Consider the following 21,192-nt stretch of genomic DNA (forward strand, 5'->3'; position numbering starts at 1 on the left):
TTGTTTTTAGGTCACCCCGATTCCAACTTAATGATGGTTCCAGGGAAAAACTAAGGCTCAGATCTTCATGTGCCCAAGAATTAGAGAAGAATCAATACAACTAACATAATTATCAAGAGCCCTCTGACTTAAAAAAAAACTGCTAAGAACCCTTATCAGAGTATTTTAGGTTCATCGGGGTATTTTTGTGTCTGCAATCTGAGACTTGGGCTATTAATGTACTGAAGAAAAATCCATTATACAAGGCCCCTTACTATGTCTAGAATATGGTACCAGTGCTTATGCCTTAACATGCTGCATTCGGGTCCTTCTGTCCATGTTCTCCCATGAGAACACCTGCTTAGGAGCTGGGGCAATTGTACTACATCTAGTATTTCAGACAAGTGCTCTATCACTAATACATCACAGATGAGTTTACAACTCCTTTCCACTTACAACAATTTCCTTTTAGCTTAAGATACCTTTAAATGAGCGGGGTGAGCATGTGAGCGGTGTGAGCATGTGAGTGTAGGTTCCTGTGGAAGTCAGAGGAGCTGAATTCGTTGGAGGTGGTGGCTGATGTGGGTGGTGGGACTAGAATTTGGGTCCTCTGCAAAGATCAGTATGCTCTCTTAACAGCTGAGTCATCTCTTCAGCACTTATGTGCCTTTTTGTTCATGCTAAACTTCATAGAGCTTAGCACTAATGAAGATGGTATGAAAGCTGTGGGTTTAAATTACTCCAATATTTTGGTTTTCCAAGCTTAGGTCTTCCAGAATCAACATTTTATTGCTTTGGAATGAAAGAAAAGTGGCTTGTGGTGCTGTGATTGGAAGCCTTTCTTACTTCCAACCAACCTGACAGTGCTGTTTGTACACTCAAGTTATCACATCCACCATAAACTAAGTATGAACTCTGCAGGTGTTCTGATTGTTTGCTAAAGGTCAGTATCTAATATGTCTCATTGATTTTTAGAACGCTGCATTACTAAGGGTGGCACAGCTATTGTTTGGATGTGAAAGATTTCCCTTATTCTCACCTGTGTGAACTTGGTCCCCAGCTGGTATCCCTGTGTAGGAGCTGGAGCCTCTTTGGAGGAACTGAGTCACTTCTGGTAGGACCTCAGGGTTTATCATCCCTTCTTCCAGTCCACTCTCTGCTTCATGACTGTGGACACCCTGTGACCATCCACCTCCAATTCCTGCTGCATTCTTTCCCTGCCAGGACAGACTGTATCCTTTCTTAAACCATGAGCCAATTTATTCTTTACATTGCTTTAGTTGGCATGTCACAGCCATGAGAATAGTATCTAACACAAACACGGCTCTGAAGCATCTCTCATGTTTTGCTGCTGGTTTTTGTGAAGGGGAAAGTTCACATTCAGTTTGGTTGTATGTGTCAATAGTAGTAGTAAAACCCTTTCATAAACTTTACCATGATCAGCATTACATTTTATTGAGGACTTTGCTAACCTCTTTCTCCTCCATTTGTTTGCATTTTGTCCTACTGTAGAGTCATTCTGTGTTACAACTGCATGCAATAGCTGGGTGTGTGTTAAGGAGATGCATATGACTGGTATTATGTTCAAGAGGAATGTTGGCTGCATCTGAGTAGATCCAAAAGAACTGTTCAAATAAAATAACAAAACTTCTAAATGGGGGGGGGGTCATTGCAGTGGAGCCTCTAAAGATAGGATTAAATTCATTGCTCTAGAAACTTTCATGATGACATTTATAAAGACACAGCATTCATCCGAGATGACCTTCACTTAAATGAGAGTGAGAATGTCAGTCGCCAGAAAGGCATCGTTCAGGCTCTGTGCTCTCTGAATTACTGCATTGAGTCTTCTCAACAATTTCACTAGGTTACCCTCTCACTACACCCATTGTACAGATCAGGGAAGTAAAACTATGGGAACAGAGGCAGTTAGTTACCCACAGCCTGCAAATGGAAGGGTTTCTTTCCGTGGCCTGAGCTCTTACCCAAGTATTCTAGGAATGGTAAAGCAGTTAAGAAAAACTACATCTCCTACATGAGCATTTTTATGGTAACATTAAAATGATTGTCATATAATATTAAACTGGAATAGGGGCTCTTTTGGGATCAAATGTGGTTCTGGGAATGATTTCCTCATTATTTCCTCTCATTCATAAAAAGTAAAGAACAACAACCAAGAATTCTTGAGGAGAGCCCGCCATGAGAGCGCCATGATGTCTTCGAGTTACTGCCTTCGTTGGTTTTGTGAGAACTTTGTCTGCTTGATAAGCAGAAATATGACAGAAAGAAAGTGGGTCTAAAAGAGGTCCAAAGAGACAGCGCCTATTCCATCCCAGGTTATGAGTTCTAGAAACATCTTAACGAATGTTCTGTGATTATTAAAGGCTGTCTTGCTCAAGGAAGAGAAGTCAGTTCCCCTGCATGCCATTTTCCAGTGCCAGCCCTGTGTCATTAAGATGTGTGCCTTGGCTTCTATTCTTCCCCCATTAGAGAAAGCTACAAAACACTTGCCTCTTTTTAAGTGAAGTTTACAAGTCACATAGGTAACAACTGGATCAGAGCTTAATGGGGGGGTGGATCTTGCATTGCTCTGGGCTAAAGTTCATGAGACTGATTTAGAGGGTGGGATTCTGAGAAAGAAGGAGAACCATGGTGACTTGAGGAAAGAGCTGATTCCTCAAAAGCAAGCACACACTTATAAAAAACTCTTTCCATCTGAACAAATGTGGCCTTGACTTGCAAACCTTTACTTACAGCCTGGTTCAGTGTCCTGAAACATCAGAGGTCAATGGGACCTCCATGGGGCCAGCAGGCTGGGGGCAACAGCTCCCCAGACAGAAACACACATGGTCCTGTTTTATAAACTGAGCCCTTAGAATATTTTCATCTTCTAAGGAAACAAAGGTCCCAATCTGTTGTCTATTTTTAGAGTTCTGAAACAGTTTAGAGCAAGGGTTGTTGCTGAGGAGATGTTGCTAGGAGAGCTTGTGACTGCTTCATTCATTCCCACCCCCAGAATCTAGACCTCCGACACAGACCAGTGACAGCTCTACAGTCACTGTCACTGTCCATATGGGGTGTGAGGCATTTGTTAACCTCGTGTTCAGAATTCTCATCTCAGAAGCAGTTAAGTACTGCTCACCAAACTCAATATTCCAGTTAGAATATGTGAATCACCCACTACTTAATAAAACCTGCTTGCTGTGCTGGACTTGATATTTGTTAAGAAATGAACAATCTTGAGTCCAGGCTTTTGTCTTTAGTGGGAGTACCAAAGTGTGGCTGAGACAATTTAAGTCAGTATTTTATCAGCCTTAAAACTGTAGCAACTTCTGCAATTACCAGATCTAATATGTTAAAAGTTTCTTAAGAAGGTGAATAAACTCATTTCTTACCTCTTAGTAAATATCATTTAAAGAAATCATCAGCATATATCCTCAAAGATAGTCTTGGCCACACAATCTAAATTTAATCTTGAATTTTACCAAATTCAAGAAAGCTAAGAAGTCACTATAGGACTATAAAAGCTAAAATGGGATGATGTAATCCTTTTACTTCTTCATTTTTTATGTTTTTTATTGTTTTCATTTTTTTTGCCATCCCAACCAAAGTTTCCCCTCCCTCCTCTCCTCCTGGTTCCTTCCCCTCTCCCCCCTCATCCACTCCTCCTCCTCTGTTTCTCTTCAGATACAGGCAGGCTTCCCATGGACACCAGCCAGCCATGGTGTATCAAGTTAAAGTGAGACTAGGCACCTCTTCTACTAAGTTGGGATGAGGCAATCTGGAAGGAGGAATGGGTCCCAAAAGCAGCCCCTGCTCTCACTGTTAAGAGTCTCACACAAAGACAAGTTAAACAACTGTCAACGGTCACATATATGCAGAGTACCTAGGTCAGGCCCATGAAGGCTCCCTGATTGTTGGGTCAGTCTATGTGAGTACTTATAAGCCCAGATTAGTTGATTCTGTGGGTTCTCTTGTGATGTACTTGACTCCACGACTCCTACAATCCTTCCTACCCCTCTTATGCAGGATTCCCTGAGCCTGACCTAATATTTAACTGTGGATCTTTGCCGGGTTAATGCAATCCTTAAAGTGAACGACAAAGACCAAAGGTTTAATAGATGCATTAACCAACAAACTGAAATGTGGGCAGGGTGCAGCAGGCCAGAGGTGGTGACGTCAGCCAAAACACCTGGAGACTGATGGGGTCGGGTGAAGGAGAGACAAAGCCAAATGCTGCTACGTACACACAGAAATTTATGTCAGTTAATCAACCAATGAGTGTCTGTGCAATGATGCTCTTCCTCCAAAACCACCTCTTTAGATGGTCACCTCTTCTGAATGGGATAATTAGGAAGCAGATTGTGAAGCCATCATCATGGGCATGTGAAGTGACCTTTATAAATATAATCAGAATCCAAACCTTCAGGATAAGGATATCAAAGATGTCAAGGCAGAGAAAAAGAAAGATTCTGAATGGATTTGAAAATATCTAGTTTTTAACTTAAACTAAGCCAAAATATTTTGTTTTGCCCAGGACTCCCAGGAGTTCATATTCTAATTCTCCTAGAGCCTCTCAAAAAATAAGAATGTGGTATAGGGTTTCCAAAATGATGTTGACCATGAAAACTGCTTTTCATGAACCCTCTTGGGACTAATGTTCTACAAAAAGTACTTTGGCTCATCAGGTGGACCATAAAGCTCTAGATGTTTGTCCAATATACATTCATAAACCCCAAAGATTGACTCCCTGGAGACCATAACTGCCAGGAAACTTAAGCATCAAGTATTCGATAGTACTCTCAACAGAGCATGTAAACCTGGTAAGTGTCTCTACGCTGCAGTCTATAAGATATTGCTGAAACAGTTTTAGAAATTGCCTGGCCCTCTCCCAATTTATACATACAGAGGAGAATTTCTTTAAAAGCCCAACCCAGGACAGTATTCATACAGAAGCCCAATGAGCAGAGAAGGAGGGAGTTTCAGAGAGACCTGTACCCAGCTCTTCTTTGGAATGAGGCCAGACGACCCATAGGCTCCATAAAACGGTGCTCCCAGTAGCAAGTCCTCCTTTTGCCCCAGATCTGAGCACTGTCTTCCCACTACCATCTAGAGTATTTCTTGTTATCTCCGCTACTTTTCTGTCCACTGCACACATGTCTGTCTTTGCATTTTTTAAGGCTGAGGACAAGAGCCACGTGTTACTTCCTGTTTCTACCATTGTGCATAGGTCAATGCTAGGCCTTTTGTGACTATTTCTGAAGTTGTTACATCTGACATGACTGTGAATAATTGTATTCATCGCTCATGCCTGAATAGATTCCAGTAAATGGTCCTGATAAATTAGACTAATCAGAGGTTTGTGGTGCTTTTGAATATCAGTGTTGCCCTTCTTTGCTTTTCATGAAAACACTGCTTTCTGAAAGGCTGAAGAAAAAGCAACAGGATGGAGGGAGGGATGACCTTCTTAAGGTTGGCTGTGCACACTAGAAACAAGCTCTGGCCTCTGCTGCACAACACTGCAACCATGAGCAATGTGTGATTATTTGATGCTTCAGACTGAGACGTGATACAAAAAAAAAAAGACAGTGCAGAAAAAAATAATGGAACACATGACATTAATAACCTCTAATGATATCTATTAAAATTAATATATTGGGTTAAAATGAAATATATTTTTAAAAATAGAATTTGCATTTTTTCTTTTCTTTTTGTGGCTACTACAAAAATTAAAATTTTGGGTTTTGAGCATTCCAGACTAAGGTGTTCCCCCAAAATTAAATGTGGCTATTCATTTATCTAACAGTTTTTGCTTTTAAAAAGTTCACAAGGGACCAGCAAAATGGTTCTAAGTGGAGAAAGCACTTGATGTCAAACCTTATTACCTGAATTTTATCCCTGGATGCCACATGGTAAATAGAGAAAATGGACTCCCAAAAGTTGTCCTGTGACCTCCACACATGTGCTATGACATGTGTACAAGAAAGTACACACACACACACACACACACTAAATAAATGTAACAAAAATTCAAGTTCACAAAAAACTAGAAGATTAAAATTGGAAACTAACTGTCTTTGAAGATGAAATAACAATTGCAAATTTTAAAGCCGTAGTACATTCCTAGCTTTGGTGCTGGAGAGACAGCTCAATGATCATTTACTGTGCAAGCATAAAGGCCTGAGTTTGAATCTCACATAAGAAGCCAGGTGCAGTTGCAGGAGTGCCTGTAACCACAGCACTGTGTGGAAATGAAGACAGGAGGGTTGCTGAGGCATTCTGGCTGTCGGTACAGCTCCAGATCAAGTGAGAAACCCCGACTCAAGAGAGTAAGATGGAGAGTGACAGAGCAGGGCACCTGGTATACTTCTCTGGCACCTGCACACACATGAGCATATATATATGATATATCTATATCATGTTTTAAAATGTTAGATTCTTACTTTGATGATGAAGAACATGTTAAAATGAAAGTTTTCAATTGAAGCACCAAGAGCAATAGGTGACATAGCCAAGGTCAAATGTGACACTATGGTGCAGAATTTGCAAAAGTTGATGTGGTTGTCTGTAGGGGTGAGTCTACAATACTGTCCATGTGCCAGTCACCCCTACAGTGGTCTCTCAATTCTATGTGAATATCAAGAGCAAAGCATCCAAAGTAGGTGAGACAGGAAGGCTCTTACCAAACAGGACTAGGCAGTCCCAAGCACTTCCGGGGAAACTGGTGGGGTTCAAATTCATGATGCCAAGGCATCAATGAGGTTTCAAAACTGTTCCTACTAAAGGCATGTACACAGGCCCTACTCTGTGGAGGACACAGCACACTGGACCTGCCCTATGTGGTTATGTGAATGGGGGCTCCAAAAGTGGGTCTTTACTGTTTCCCAAACTGGAAAAATGAAAAGGCAGATGTGTTTCTAACTGTGGGCTACTAGAAGAGACAGCTTGTATGGGTGAGCTGGAACCCTTCCCCAAAGGCTGCTTAGGCAAGGGGGTGCTAAAGCACAGAGACCTAAGGAAGGCAACGTAAGCCAAAGCAAGGACACAGGATACTTTGCCCACATTGAGAAACCTGGAAAACACCAGAAAATGTCCCACATCAACAGAAAACCTACCCTAGAGTGGGAAAGAGAAACATAGTAAATTTGAGACAGAAATCAGGCAATTTTCGATTGTACCACCAGTCCTATGGGGCATATGTGCCCTTGGAACACACAGTTGCCCAACCAAAAGAATGAACACCTTTGTCAACAGGTGTAGTTTCTGGACTAAGTCTAAGAAAGTCAGGTACACTCAATAATCTGCCAGCTGCCCAACTGTAAAACTACCTTAGTTATAGAGTCACCCTTAGGGTGATATGTCTCCTCACATTGTCATTCTCCATTGCTAAATACCAAAGGTGAGGCTCACAGAACACTTCAACATGTCAGTGACACAGCTAGTGCTTGTCATCTTGTAGGGCAGATCTGCAGCATTCAGAACTCCATTCTCTGAAGGCCCCGGGTTAGTAAACAGCATTGACTCTGGGAACATTAGTGACAGCCTCTTAGAATTTAAAACTACATAGAAGCAGAGAGAGGAAACCCTCCCAATGAGAAAAAGAAGTTAATCTTCACCTCAATGACCCAGGAAAGTCAGAGAAGAGACACAAAAGACCCCTCCATTCACCAGCTCTCTAGACTTCTTCAACCTACGTATATGCTGCTTTCCACTATTTTCTGCTTTTGAATATTTGGCTTTTGGATTTTGTATTAGCGTCCATGACAAGTGACACTGAAATATTATGCTTTTTGAGTATGACTTCTTTTATTTAGTACAGTGTTCTCTGGGCCTATCATTTGTGGAAAACGGCAGGTTCCTATTCCAAAGCTAGCTAGTGGTCTACTGCACACGTGTGCCAGTTTCTCTACCCATTCACTCATCCATGGACATGAGGCCATTTCCATAACACCTGTCAGGGCTGGCAAGCATAGTACTCTACTAAGGTTTTTGTTGCTCTTATTACCAACAAGTGAATGTATGAGAAGAAAACGGAGTTTGCTCCACTGTAAAAGGCATGGTATTGTGTCAATGCATCCAGTAACATTATGCTATAAACCACAAATACACACCACAGGATTTACTGAAAACAGATTTAAAGCCGTGTATGATGATGCACACCTCAGCAGTTGTAGGGGCAAGCACTGAGGCAGGAGGGTTGCAAATTTAATGCCAACCTCTGCTACATAGCAAAAAAATTCTCAAAAATTAAAAAAATTTTCTCAGATGCAGTGGTGTATCCAGACAGGGCTGTGTGATTGTCACAAATCTGCATCACTGTGTCCTCATCTTTCCAGTTACTAGACACTATAGTCATTACTCTTCTTGGTTATGTAATACTTATTGGTTGCTTAATATGACACTTTAATTTTTGAAATTTTAAAAGTTATTTTGAATGTATCTAATCAAAACCATTTTTATAGCTTGAGAAGCTAAGTGATGAGGACCAAGATTCCTGAAACATCATCTGTACCTACAGGGATGAGGTGACGTTGCAAGCAACTGAGTTCTTTATTCACTATTACAAAAACAAATAAAGCCCTCACCACCTACATTACCCATGAAGCAGGTCCATCAGTCATGGTGCTGGCTCCATGCTACCTTGAGCCCACTGTTAAGTTTTCCAGTAGTGCTTCCTCTGTACTTCACTGATGAGCAGGTAACAGCTAAAAGTATTTCTGGAGTGGGTAAAAATTCCACTATTGTCATCACCATGGAAACAGGAGCAAGGATTTGCCAGAACAAATGATCGGGATGTAGGAGGTGGTGTACATGCTCACAGTCTGTGTAGTTCTTGGGAGCCCACAGCAACCAGACTAGATTTGCTCTTTCCAAGAGTGGACTGGTGCCTTTAAATCAAAGTGAGTGAGAAAATTCCAGAACCCAACCAAGCAATAGTCAAGGCTATCTTCTTCTAGCTTTTAAAAGTATTTAAGAGAAACTTGGCTGAACTGTACCATAAAGGATAATAAATATTTTTATTATTATGCTTTCTGAGATAGAGTCTGAGGTAGTCCAGGTTGGTTTTGAACTCACTGTGTAGTAAAGGTTGGCACAAAAGAATGCTAAGCTGTCCACATACAGGCAACCAACACTAACTTACCTCCAGAATATACTGTTGGTATCCAATGGCCTATCTCTAGATCTCCTGAAGATGTTAGACTAACCCAGTTCATATCCATGGGTCATGTACTACACATCACTCACTAAGAATATTGAATCCATAGTTGCTCCTGAGCCTGTACTTCAGTGAAGGAAACAGAAATCTATAGTTTCATTATAATTTAGTAGGTGCTATTATTGGGGGATGAGGGGAGAGAGAGAACACAGCTGGACTAAAAGCTTCCCAGAAGTTTATTTCCAATCACAAAATGCCTTATGGTAGCGACTCCATTAAACACAACTCATCAAGAGAAGTTGTCCCTCCTTCTACATGGACTGTCATGATACATTCATCTTCTGTTTATGAAATCACAAATACATAATTGACAAAAGACATAGGACCCCATTCTTTAAAATCATGGCTTTCAGAAGAACACAAAATAGTGACGTCTATACATGAAAATGTATTTTGCAATCAAAAAGGCACTCCCTCTTCCCCTGTGAGGAGGGGAGAAAAGGCATCCTTGTCTCCCTTTCCTCACTGAAGGTCAGTGCTGTGTTCCTAGAACAATGGAGGGCAATATCCAGGGAAAACCCACTTCCTCTCCCCAACCTCCACTTCTACCAGTATCTGGAATGCTGCCATAGTCCCTACCACTTTGTGGCCAGATCCTGCCACACCTAAGCAAAGGCTGCTTAAGCACACCTCAAGCTTGGAGACTCCCCATAGAAATACACAAGTTTTGACTAGGAATTTAGTAGCTTTGTGTATTAGGGCCATTTCTTCATCTTTGGCAAGCATCAAATCTTTGCAGTAGTAATGGGAGTGGATCAGTATCCCTTCCTCCAGGCTGCTGGCATCAGCACCTCCCACTACTAACCACTTTGTTCAAAGAAGAATGCTGTTTTATTAATCTGTTCTTCAGAACAAATCAAACTCAGGAGCAATGCTTAAAGAGCTCCCCTCACTCACCAGCAAGCCACACACCAGCAATTTTAATCTAGAGCATCTTCACTAAGCAAACAGTAAGGCCACAGAAGGCTACTGCCTATCTCAGACTGTCCTCTTATTGGTAAGGATGCCACTGGATGGGTATTAGCTCAAGGGAAACCATTTAAACAAAGACTCCAAAGGGACACCAAGATGCAGCACGGTAAAATGCCAATTACACCCCACATAGTATTACTCTGGGTGGCACTGAAATACTATATAATTTATCCAGAAATCATAGAAACTGGCCTGGAGTTGCTTGTCAAAACATACCATCAGTTTGTTAGAAAAATAAGTGAATTTAGATCAATATGGACAAGTTGAAAAAATAAAGAACTCACATACAAAGCTCTTTGTTTCTCTCATCTACATGGCTTAAATGTCACATGTCAACCACATGATACTTAATCTTTGCTTTCCAACTTAGAATAAAATCTTTATACAACTTTGAAGAAAAGTGATCATTATAATTTTGAAAAGTTCTTAGCAATCTTCTTTTCTTTCCTTCTTCTTTTTTTAGTCATGTTTCTCTATATAGCACTGACTGTCCTGGGACTTGTTATGTAGACCACTCTGGCCTCAAGCTCACACAAATCAACGTTTCTTTGCCACCTAAGTTCTAGGTTAAAGGCATGTGCTACCATGCCTGACTCCTAGGAAATTTTCAATTGCAGTTTTATATAACACAAACCTTTTAACCTTCTCTAAATAACCAAGAATGGGGCTAGCGGTAAGAGCACTTGCTAGGCAAACAAGAGTCACTGAGTTCAAATCTCCAGCAACCATATAAAAGGTGGACATGTTTGTGCATGCCATGACCCCAGCATTGTAAGGAAGAGACAGGCAGTTACTGGAAACTCATTGACCAGCCAGTCTATCCAAATCAGGGGCCTTTACACTCATTGAGAGAGCCCAGCACCATTACATAAGGTGGAGGAGGAGAGAGGGAGACACCAGTATCCTCTCCTGGCCTCCATGTAACACGGGTGTGCATATCAGTGTACATACAATATTATATAACACACAGAGAGACAGACAGTTTTTTAAATGCCAGTTTTAAAACACAATAATCAAATAAGAAATATTAAAACTAGAAATAATGAGAAAATGGTTATGGATTTAGAGATAAAATTTTAACTAAGTCAGCATTCATTAAGAACATTACACATCCCCACATAACTATCATATTAGTATCAACAGCTAGACAAAGCCAGCCGAATTTTCCTTTTAATTGATAGCAGCAGGGAGCATTAAATTTGAAAACAGAAAATCCAGATTCAGATGAAAGCTTACTGATACTTGTTCGCCCTTGAGGCCATCCCTGAACATCTCTGAGCTTTGGCCTTTTTGTAGGCTAAGGTGAGCACAGTGATTGTCCACACTTCCTGAGTTGCACTGAGTGCATGGTCATGAGTACCACCCTCAGCAGACTCTTGGAACATCTACAGAGACCCGTGAATTCCAAGTTTGTTACTGCAGCTCCTGCCAGGGTCAATCACTCTTCGTGTGTGTTTTTCATTCTAAACGTTTCCCTTTCCATATGTGTGCTTGAGGGGAATGATAGCTTCAATTTACCGGGATTACATGAAGGTCAATATTTCACCTTTATGGGAAATGGTCCTCTTTGTATCTCAGTGCCCATCCTTTGTTCTCTTTTCTTTTTTATCTTTTATTTTAATTTACATTCCAACCACAGTTCTCTCCCACTCCTCCTCCCATCCACCCACCTCCTCCCTCCGTCACCTCCCACCCAACCCACCCCCAATCCACTCCTCCTCATGGGTAAGGGTTCCATGAGGAGTCAACATAGTCTGAGTGTCCATCCTTCTTATGTATAAGCTCACTATGGAATACCACATCCCATCCCCAAGAACTGCTGACTAGCATACAAACTCAGAGCCACTGTCTTAGCCTCCTGGAGACCTCCTCAGTGACATTCAAAATGTCTTAAGTAACTGCATACTCAATGCCAGTATAAGCCAGTAACAGATTAGTCACCAGAATGCCTTCTGCAAATCACTGGGATTCACTTTACCTCTTTCGCACTGGGGTCCAGTAAAGCCGTATGTGCACGCACACCGATTCGGAGCCACACACCTCCCTCCGTTGAGACAGCCACTTTCACAGACAGCTGCAAGGTAAGGAGAGAAAGTCTCACAACACTGCTCTTGGCCCCTCCCCCCCCAGAAAGGGAGCAAACATGGTGGAAATGATGACCCTGGTGTTTGCTTTGAACAGACACCCCTCGTAGAAACCTCCCAAACAGGTAGCTGCACCTGGTTGCTCTTACAGTCTCATCACAGGCAGCCCTGAAAAATGCTTTCAGATCTACACCTAAAGTGGCTGTTTCAAACTGACTTCACCAGATGCAAACTGCATGTGAGCAATGGACTCTTGTTCACGATGTTTAATTTTGAAAGGGCTCCCCTGAGGAGCAACAATACCCCTGCTGATAGCACCATTAACAGCAAGAGACCAAATGCTTTTGCTAGGACTGCATGATGATTAAGATCTACTTGAGTGTTGCAAGATCTAAGACACTCCCGATGAGGTATGCCCTGGAAAGCTTACCTAGAGACACACTAGTTTCCCCCCTCCAAAAACAAAAAAAGAAAAAGCATGACCAAGGACCGAGCGCTTAAGTACCGCCTTGGTCCTCCCTGCCCTTGCACTGTCTCCTCTAACTCCTGTATTCAAGACCTCATTGTAAGCATCTTCATGGGTGGTGGATAATTCCCTATCACGGTTAGCTTCTGGTCAACTTTTCACAGCCAGAGCTTTCTGGGAAGAGGAACCTTTATTTAGAAAAAAACGCTTCCAACAGATCGTCTATATGCAAGTCTGTAGGGAATTTTCTTGATTTGTGATTGATGTGGGGTGGGGGGAGCTCACTGCAGGCAGTGCCATCCCTGGAATGGTGGTCCTGGTTGCTGTAGAAAGCAGACTGGACAAGTTGTAAGGAACAAGCCAGTAAGCAATGTTCCTCCATGGTCTCAGCTTCAGTTCCTGCCTCCAGGTTCCTGCCTTGAGTTCCTGCCTAGACTTCCAGTGTAGTAATCTAAAGTCCATCCCTTCATATTCCAACTTCCTCTTCCTCTTATTTTCCACAGGGTTTGTTTTGCTTTTTTGACCCAATAAGTCACTTGTTCATCTCATCCCATCTTAGTGTGTGCTCTGCCCCAGAAGGTCTGAACGTGCACAGTACACACTGCTTAGAGTCAGAAATTGACATATCAGGGCAGGAGAGATGGTTCAGATGTTAAAGGCTAGGTTCACAACCAAAAATATAAGAAATTGAGATACGAGTTCCTTAATCACCATAAAGTTAGAGAGGTATCTCTCTCCTTTGCCTTTTACCTCATGGTCATGGTAGAACAGACAGAGAAAACAGAATGAGAAACTTCTTAGGTCAACTTCACATTTTACAGTTGAGGAAGCTGACATTTAAGAAAGGTTTTCCAGGTTGCATTCATTGACATCTGTTCATTCTGGGCTTTGGGTTAAAGTTCATTGGGGAGAGATGCCTGGCAGATTCCTGACTCCTTCTAAAGGCCAGGGACTCCATGCCCAGCTTTCATTCTGCAGCCAGAGCCTTACAATCCCTCCGTTCAGAATGATCTTTCTCACTGTAAATCCTGTCAAATGAAGTGGATAAAGCTAGTATTTCATTGTACTAGACACTCAGACTGTGGTGTGAGGTCCCTGGGGCTCCAATCCCAACCCTGATCATCACTGCCTGTGGATCATCAGAGAAATGACTGACAAATTTGAGCTCTGACTTCCACGTCATTAAAGGCAATATGGAGAGCTTCCAACTCAAAACCGTTGTTACGTTAAATCAGTTAATAGAGGTTGATTTTTTCATTACATTTTATTGACTGAGTGAGCGAGAGAGAGTGCACACACAACACACATGTGGATCAGAGGCCAGCACAAGGAAATTGATTCCTGCTTTCCACCAAGTGGGTCCCAAGGACTGGACTCAGGACACCAGACCTGGTGGCAAATATCTTCACCGGAAGAATTATTGTGCCAGACCCAAGAACGTAGCTTTAAAATATACTTGCCACATAGTAAGGTAGAGTTAGTAACTCAGTAAGTACAGTTCGCTGTTATTTTGTGTTTTAATTACTTTTTCTATGTAACTAGCAAGGAATAGTAAGCCTATGAAAAACTTGACCCATAGCTTCCTGTCTGACCATATTTCTCTCCCAGCACCTGACTTCACATTTCACCTCTATCCAGCATTAACAAAGCCCCTGATCTAGCTCCTGCTCCATGATATGTCCTGATCTAGCGCTGGAACCCACACTGGGACTTATGTTTAAAAGCCTATGACTCATCATCTGTGAATGAAGTCCTACACATCCCTTAGGACAGGGCCCAAGAGCTGCCTGAGCTACCTTGACTTCTCTCTTCTCTCCAAGTTGGGCTGCACAAAACTCAGTATTCTTGCCACATAGCAGTGTGGGGGTAATCACTGGGCATTATAAAATTGTTGGTTTATTTATAGTAGAATGTTTCATCATAGGAAATATACATACAATAGCAAGACTCAAAACAACATGAATAATAACCATTTTATTAAGTAAACATGTGTATGATGGAATTTAACATGACTGTGGAATAACTAATGACAGGAAAAACACTAATAATCAGATATTTAATATAAAAGATTATGGGCCTAGAAGGCAGTAATTGGATCATAGAATTATAGATTATTTTATTGTTGATGTCTTTGAATTTTCACAGACTTTCTATAGGGTGAGCAGTTGATCCTACAGTAATTAAAGAGCTCGCAAGATGACCTCTCATCCTATGCATTCTGCGGGGACTGGGAGTGTGCAGACATAATCAGAGGTGCTCATGAGCACCAGCACACTAGACACACATAGTAAACACTACAGTGCCAGAATCTCTTGGGGAGTAAGAGAGAGGCAAGCATCATTAATCAATACCAAAGAAATGTTTGGAAACAAAGATGAGATTTGTTTTGAAATGTTTTGGAGATGTTTCCTGAAAATACAGGTAGAGACAGAGAAAATCAATGGTAGGTGTTTGGAACTAATGCTGGGATTTCTTTTTGAAGAGAGAAAAATGCTCTAAAACTGGTTTTATAGTGATGATTACACTGTTAGATAAACTAACATTATGAAGACCTCCAATTTTAAAAGGGCATAGTGTGCAGTTTGTCAATTAAATAACTGGCAAAAGCTTGTTTAAGAAGAAGAAATCTGCCTGTAAATATAAGGCTTAAAAGAAAGTGAAGCAAACAACTTCCTATCAGCATCCAGGATGGAAATCCAGTACTATTTGGGGGTAATCTGTTCATCTCTAAGGCTTTCTAGACATCTGCAAAGATGTGGTGTCCCTGGTCTTTAAAGACAGTCTACAGCACCTGTCGCATAATACCACATGTCTACGTATGATCAACATCTACCACCAGCCATACTTACGTTGTCCACAGTGTGTGCCAATGTATCCCTTCTGGCAAAGACAGTGGTCATCGCTGCAGCTACCTCCATTCATGCAGCGAATGTTACAGTGTTGAACTTGAAGGGAGAAAATGAAGAATAACTTAGTTTTGCAATTTGAGTGCATAGATGGCAACATTTTGCTAGAGACGGTTTATAGCTATTTGACAAGAAAATTAAATAATTCATTGAGATTGATATATCATGCAGATAGCAGAAGGGTCCTAATTATCAGGACTCATTATATTATATATAAAACCATTTACAGTACAATTAAGTTTTTTTTCTTGGTATTTGCTCTAATGGGGCTAAATGACTTTCCCAATTTAGCAGAATTTACCATTCAATGTCATCTCTGTAATTTATACCAATAATAAAGGAGCGATGACACATGACAAGGTTAAGGTGGCAATGACTCTATGAAAAGATTCAGAATATGAAGCATCTGGACATGGAAACAGTCAGATAACAAATTCCACTGATTTTTGTCCCATTTGGGGGGTAGGATGAAAGAACTTACTACAGGAACCAAATAGCCAGAATGTTTGATGGGTAGAGATTTGGTGTGCTCACTGGATTATACCCAGAAAGAGCTGCTCATTTAAACTGTAACCTTAATCTAAAGACCTGTCAATATTTCACTTTCGTTCTGTGTCTCATTCTCACCCACAGAAGTGTGCATTACCAAGCCCATGGGTGGACACCACTAGACCCAAGACAGTAACCCACTTGAAGAAGTGGAGTCTTAAAACTGGCTGATACATTCTCCTACAAGAGATGATAATAGTCACTGTTAGGATAGGCTCATGCCTCTAGCATGCAGGCTGTCTCTATTTTAGAAATAGGGATGTGCTTATAGCACTTTCAAAATGTCCAGCTGGTTCCTCCTCTCTGGAAGCAATAACTACCATACCTAGAGAAGACTTGGTTAAGGAAATAGTGAGTCCTGTTGACACCCTCTACATAGGAGGCTATTCTTGGGCCCTGGAGATTTGGCTTATTCTGGCCTACCCTATGTGTAGGAGTCAATTCCCAGGGGAAAGGGCTCCATGGAAAACTGAGGGTTTTCCATCTATGCAGAATCTGGAACCAAGGGCTATACTCTTTCTCTGGCTGTCTTCCTGGAATTCTCAGGCCAAACCTTCTACCAAGAATACAGGAGAGTCCTCCCCACAGCCAGCCTCATCAGTGAGAGATCCTCACAGCAGTGCTGAAGTAACTACTTGACTACTGGGCAGGGGAGGGTGTGGGGGGGAGTCATTTGTCTAATGAGCTACAAATACTCTGAGGTTAATCTAGCCTGACAGCAAGAAAAGGAAAATTCAAACTCCTGTTCTTACTGTACCCTCTTAGACACAAAGAGAAGTCAAGTTGAAAGAGTTCTCCCTTTTCAAGACTGCTTCCCTCTTACAAGAATATCATGGAAGGCTGTCTTTCTCCTGAACCAAAAGATTCCTGTCTCTCAGCACTCAAGGCCTCTTCACCAGAGGTCCTAAAACACAGTCTCCTGACCCCTAAACCCATCATCCAGTCCCACAATAAATAAGTCTGCATGCCTGTTACATGTCACACAAAATGCTAGGCACTTCAAGCTGGTCTCTTTGTGGAACCCCTGGGAACCTTCTGTTTCTCTGCCCCTATTCTTAGAGCCCAAACTAAAGTTTTCATCAAGTCCCACTTCTTTTAAGACCCTTTAATGTTTCTCCAAGACCCTTTAAATGTTTCTCCATTTTCTTTTATGACATCTGTTCTTTCCTCCCTCTCAAACCAGATGGGAGATGGTGAAAGTGAATTCCTTGGCAAATATCTGTGAGCACGCGCATGCATGCATGCATGCGTGCATGCCTGTGTGCGTGCCTGCCTGTGTGTGTGTGGGTGCATGTGTATTCTTTTCTGGTTTCTCCTTTCCATGACTCATTTTTCTTGAGAGTAGGAAGTGTCTTGACTATTAATTACATCCCTCAATGTGCCCAGAGCAGCACTGTTAATTCTATTGCTTAGCTACCTATGCACAGAAACTACACTTGAAGAGCAGCTGGGACTAAGAAGCTGTCCTTTGTGTCCTAGATGCTTGTACAGTTCTAAGCAGATAATTATTCAAATATTTTTATCTTTTTTCCTCTATCCACAAAAGCTAACAACTCCCACTTGAAACACTGCTACGGACATCAAGCAAACCAATCTCACGAACTGTTTCTTGAGGCTCCAGTAAAACCTCTCAGCCAAATGCTTTTTAACGCTAATGCTATCTACAAGTACCAAGGGGAAAAATGGTAAGAACTTTGGATACTATTCTAAATGGGTCAGGAAATGGTGCACAATTGCTTTAAAATTTGGTGCTATGCTTAGTTCCATCCTATCTTAGAAAAACAGTGAGGATTGGGAAAAGGCAGGAAATGACGTCACCCTTAGAGCAAACACGGTGCACAAACTGATTTCAATTAAAGTGGTTCATGCCAAGACCTGATTTCCATTCCCACATGAGCAACAAAGCCACTTAGCCACTCAGAAATTTCAAACAGGAAAAAGAAAAGAACTACCAGGGGATTGCACGGTGGCTTCCCAGTTACTTGTTCAAATTGAAAGTCAGAACAAATTCTCCTTTTCAGGGAGAGTGAATTATGTGTACACTGAAATGTGACAAATCAAAAGCCTCCCTTGGTATGGCTTTCATTTCTTTAAATCCCCTCTTTCCAGTTGAAACTTTTCCAGGTTAAAAATATTATTTCTCCTTTAAAAAACAAAAACACTCTGGAAGGCTGGTAAGTCTAAAAATCTCTGTGAGTTCAGTGGTCACACAGCCCCACGGGCCGTGAGTCCTCAGGTGCCGTGTGCAAGCAAGGTTATCAGCAGAATAGAGTCCTCCATCATGGCTACACGATGGGTGGGTCTTACAGCCTAAAGGAAAAGCATCCCTTTAGAAGTGGGACTGAGCCTAGCAGAGAGGCTTATTTCTGAAACACCATAGCACTTGAGGCCGAGGCTAAAGTGTTGGCATGAGTTTAAGGCCAGCCTGGGTTATACAGTAAATTCCAGTAATGTACAGATTGATATTTTGTCTCAAAAGTTATTTTAAAAGTTGGCACAAATCCAGCATTTCTGTGAGAAAATAAAAGAACTAGATATTTGGATTCACCGTTGCCACCCAAGCTGGAAACAGTTTAGAGAACCCAGACCCACAGATAGGTTTTCATTTGGATTGAATCTGTCACTGGTGCCTAGTCTAAATTTACTCTCTAATTAACAGGAATTCTGGATGTTTTATAATTAGCAGACAAGAGTCTGTCAAATGGAAAAAATACACACACTTTGAAGCAGAGTTCTACTTCACCTGTAGGATGCAAGGCATCCTTCACTGGGTGTGCTGAATGCCACGCATTCAACCTGGGTTGAGATCTTATCAGAAACAGAATACTAGGAAAGTCTAAGCTATCTTGGGCAAGCTGAGGCTGTCCTATAAGTCAGATCCCCAGTGAGAAAGCCTCACCAAAGATGGCCAGATGATCTCAGACCTTTCCATGCCAGGCTCCATATCCCAGAACTAACAGAAACTGTCAACATTTACCCGTATCCACAAAAAGTCCCAAATAAATTTCACCTTCATTTTAGAATCAGTCAGTCCTTTCAGTCATTCAACATATGCTGACTGATCGTTCTCTACTGAAGAGGTGGCAGGGAAGACACTAAAGTCTTTCTTCAGAAAACACAGTGCAAACCCATTAGAATGACTAACTCCAAAGGAATGGCATGCATGCACCACAGAAAGGAAGAGATGCCGGGCTGACATTTGGCTCTCAGCATCTCAGCAATGACTCCCTTCGGAAGACCAGCCATTATATCTAGGCAGAGAGAGCACTTGGGGCAAATTCCAAATAAGCAACTATAGGCTGAATGTGCATTCTAATTTCATCACCAAGAGAAACACAAACAGACAAATGCAATAGCTAGGCCAGTTCCTGGACCTTACGCCTGAGACAACAATCCACTGGGGTGTCCTGAGTCACCATAAGACAAGAAAAGTTTTCATTTGGACCAATAATTCCCTTAGGTGCCTAAATATCCATGGGTGCCTACAGACACACACAGCTTAGAACACCACCAGATCATCTCCAAAAACTAAAAGTTACCTGACCTAGAAAGGATTCAGGAAATGACAAGTTGAGTGGCATCTGTGATAAGATATTTCCATAAAGTCTGAGCAGACAGCAAACCATTCAACAAGCCCAAAGGGTAAGTCTAGGCAGCTTTTAGGTACTCGTCCCTGTCACTGTAAACTCTACAGATCCTAAAATGCGTTTTCCAGAGTCAAACCTTACAGAGTACAGCACTAACCTCTCTTCCTCTGAGCCCACTCACATTCTGGCACATGACTGTACCCCACTCTCAACCTCCCTTGGAATTCCTGTGTTCTTGGACCTATACTGGAAACAAAAGTGTCCCCAAACTCAACTGGAATTGAAGGAAACAGAAAATGACAACACTTGAAAAAGATGGACTTCTACTAGGTGGGAATACTCCTCAAATTGATATGCAGATGTAATAAAATGCCTCTGAAAATCTGCAAAGGTTGTGGGCAGGTAAAGAATTGCCAAAACAACTCCGAAAAGAAAGAAGAAAGTAAGAGCCTGAACTTGTATCACGTGGCTAAGGGACCAGGGTTGCGACAACAGAGAAGGAATAGGTCAGTGGAGCAGCAGAGAGCCCAGACTCACAAAAACAGCCCCTGTTGACTATCGACAAAAACACAAAACTAATCTTTGTTAGCTGGGTTTCTATCACTATATCAAATATTTGACTTAATCAGCCTACAGTGGGACAAGGGTTACTCTGCTGTGGAGACTCCGTTCTACAGTCTCGGTCCCATGGTTTTGTGCCTACAAGGAAGCAGTACAGGATGTGGCAGGGAATGATGATTCACCTTGGGGCAAGAGGACATAGGAAAGCAAGAAGGGGTCTGTAGTTTCACAGTCACCTTTTGGGATCCAGTCACCTGAAGACCCCTCCTTAGGGATGTTTCATCACTCCCAACATCTCCTTGACCTTTATAAGACATTTAAGAGCCAAGTCAAAATTAAATACCCAAAGGACAGAATTTTGTTTTTTGCTGGAGCAACTGGACACTCATAGGTAATAACTGAATCACACTTCATACAAAAATCTGTGTCCACAGAAATCACAGATGTAGATGTAAAACTATACACAACTCTGTGATCTAGGGCTAGGCAAAGCATGCTTGTACTGGGCACCAAAAGCAGGAAAGAGCCAAGGAAAGCTGATAAATTAGAGCTCGCTAGCTTTGAAAACTTGCTTCGTGGAAGAGCTGATGTACCACTGATGATGAGGAAGCAAGCTCTGGAGAATGGCTTGTGAGGAAATGTCTTCAGATCACACATCCCGCAGTGCTAGGATTTAGCGCATGAGAACTTTGCTGGTGTAGTTTGAAACGTGTAGAAAGATATCTCCCCATTTAGGTTCTGCAGGGCATTGGAGTCAAACGCCACCTGTCAGAACAGCTTCCTTCCACCCTTTCCTCAATCATATGAGAACAATAAGAGCTCAGAGGTCCATGACTGCCAGCCCTCATCACCCCATCACATAACAAGTAGAATT

General features: G+C 41.8%; 1 protein-coding gene across 2 annotated transcripts in view; it reads right to left on the reverse strand.

Moving 5' to 3' along the window:
• Nucleotides 1-21,192, reverse strand: part of Fbn1 (fibrillin 1) — a 202,614-nt gene that overhangs the window by 148,415 nt on the left and 33,007 nt on the right. For both annotated transcript variants that reach the window (XR_005877372.1, XM_013112353.3), the window contains exons 5-6: nt 15,565-15,660; nt 12,144-12,239 (exon numbers count right to left, since the gene is read on the reverse strand). Coding sequence is in view for 1 of the 2 variants with exons in the window: in XM_013112353.3 (XP_012967807.1) it covers nt 12,144-12,239; nt 15,565-15,660 (192 nt within the window). In the remaining variant the exon portion in view is untranslated. The remainder of the gene's footprint in view (nt 1-12,143; nt 12,240-15,564; nt 15,661-21,192) is intronic.

Source organism: Mesocricetus auratus, unplaced genomic scaffold (genome assembly GCF_017639785.1).
Source record: "Mesocricetus auratus isolate SY011 unplaced genomic scaffold, BCM_Maur_2.0 Super-Scaffold_100004, whole genome shotgun sequence".
In the NCBI taxonomy this organism is placed as follows: Eukaryota; Metazoa; Chordata; class Mammalia; order Rodentia; family Cricetidae; genus Mesocricetus; species Mesocricetus auratus.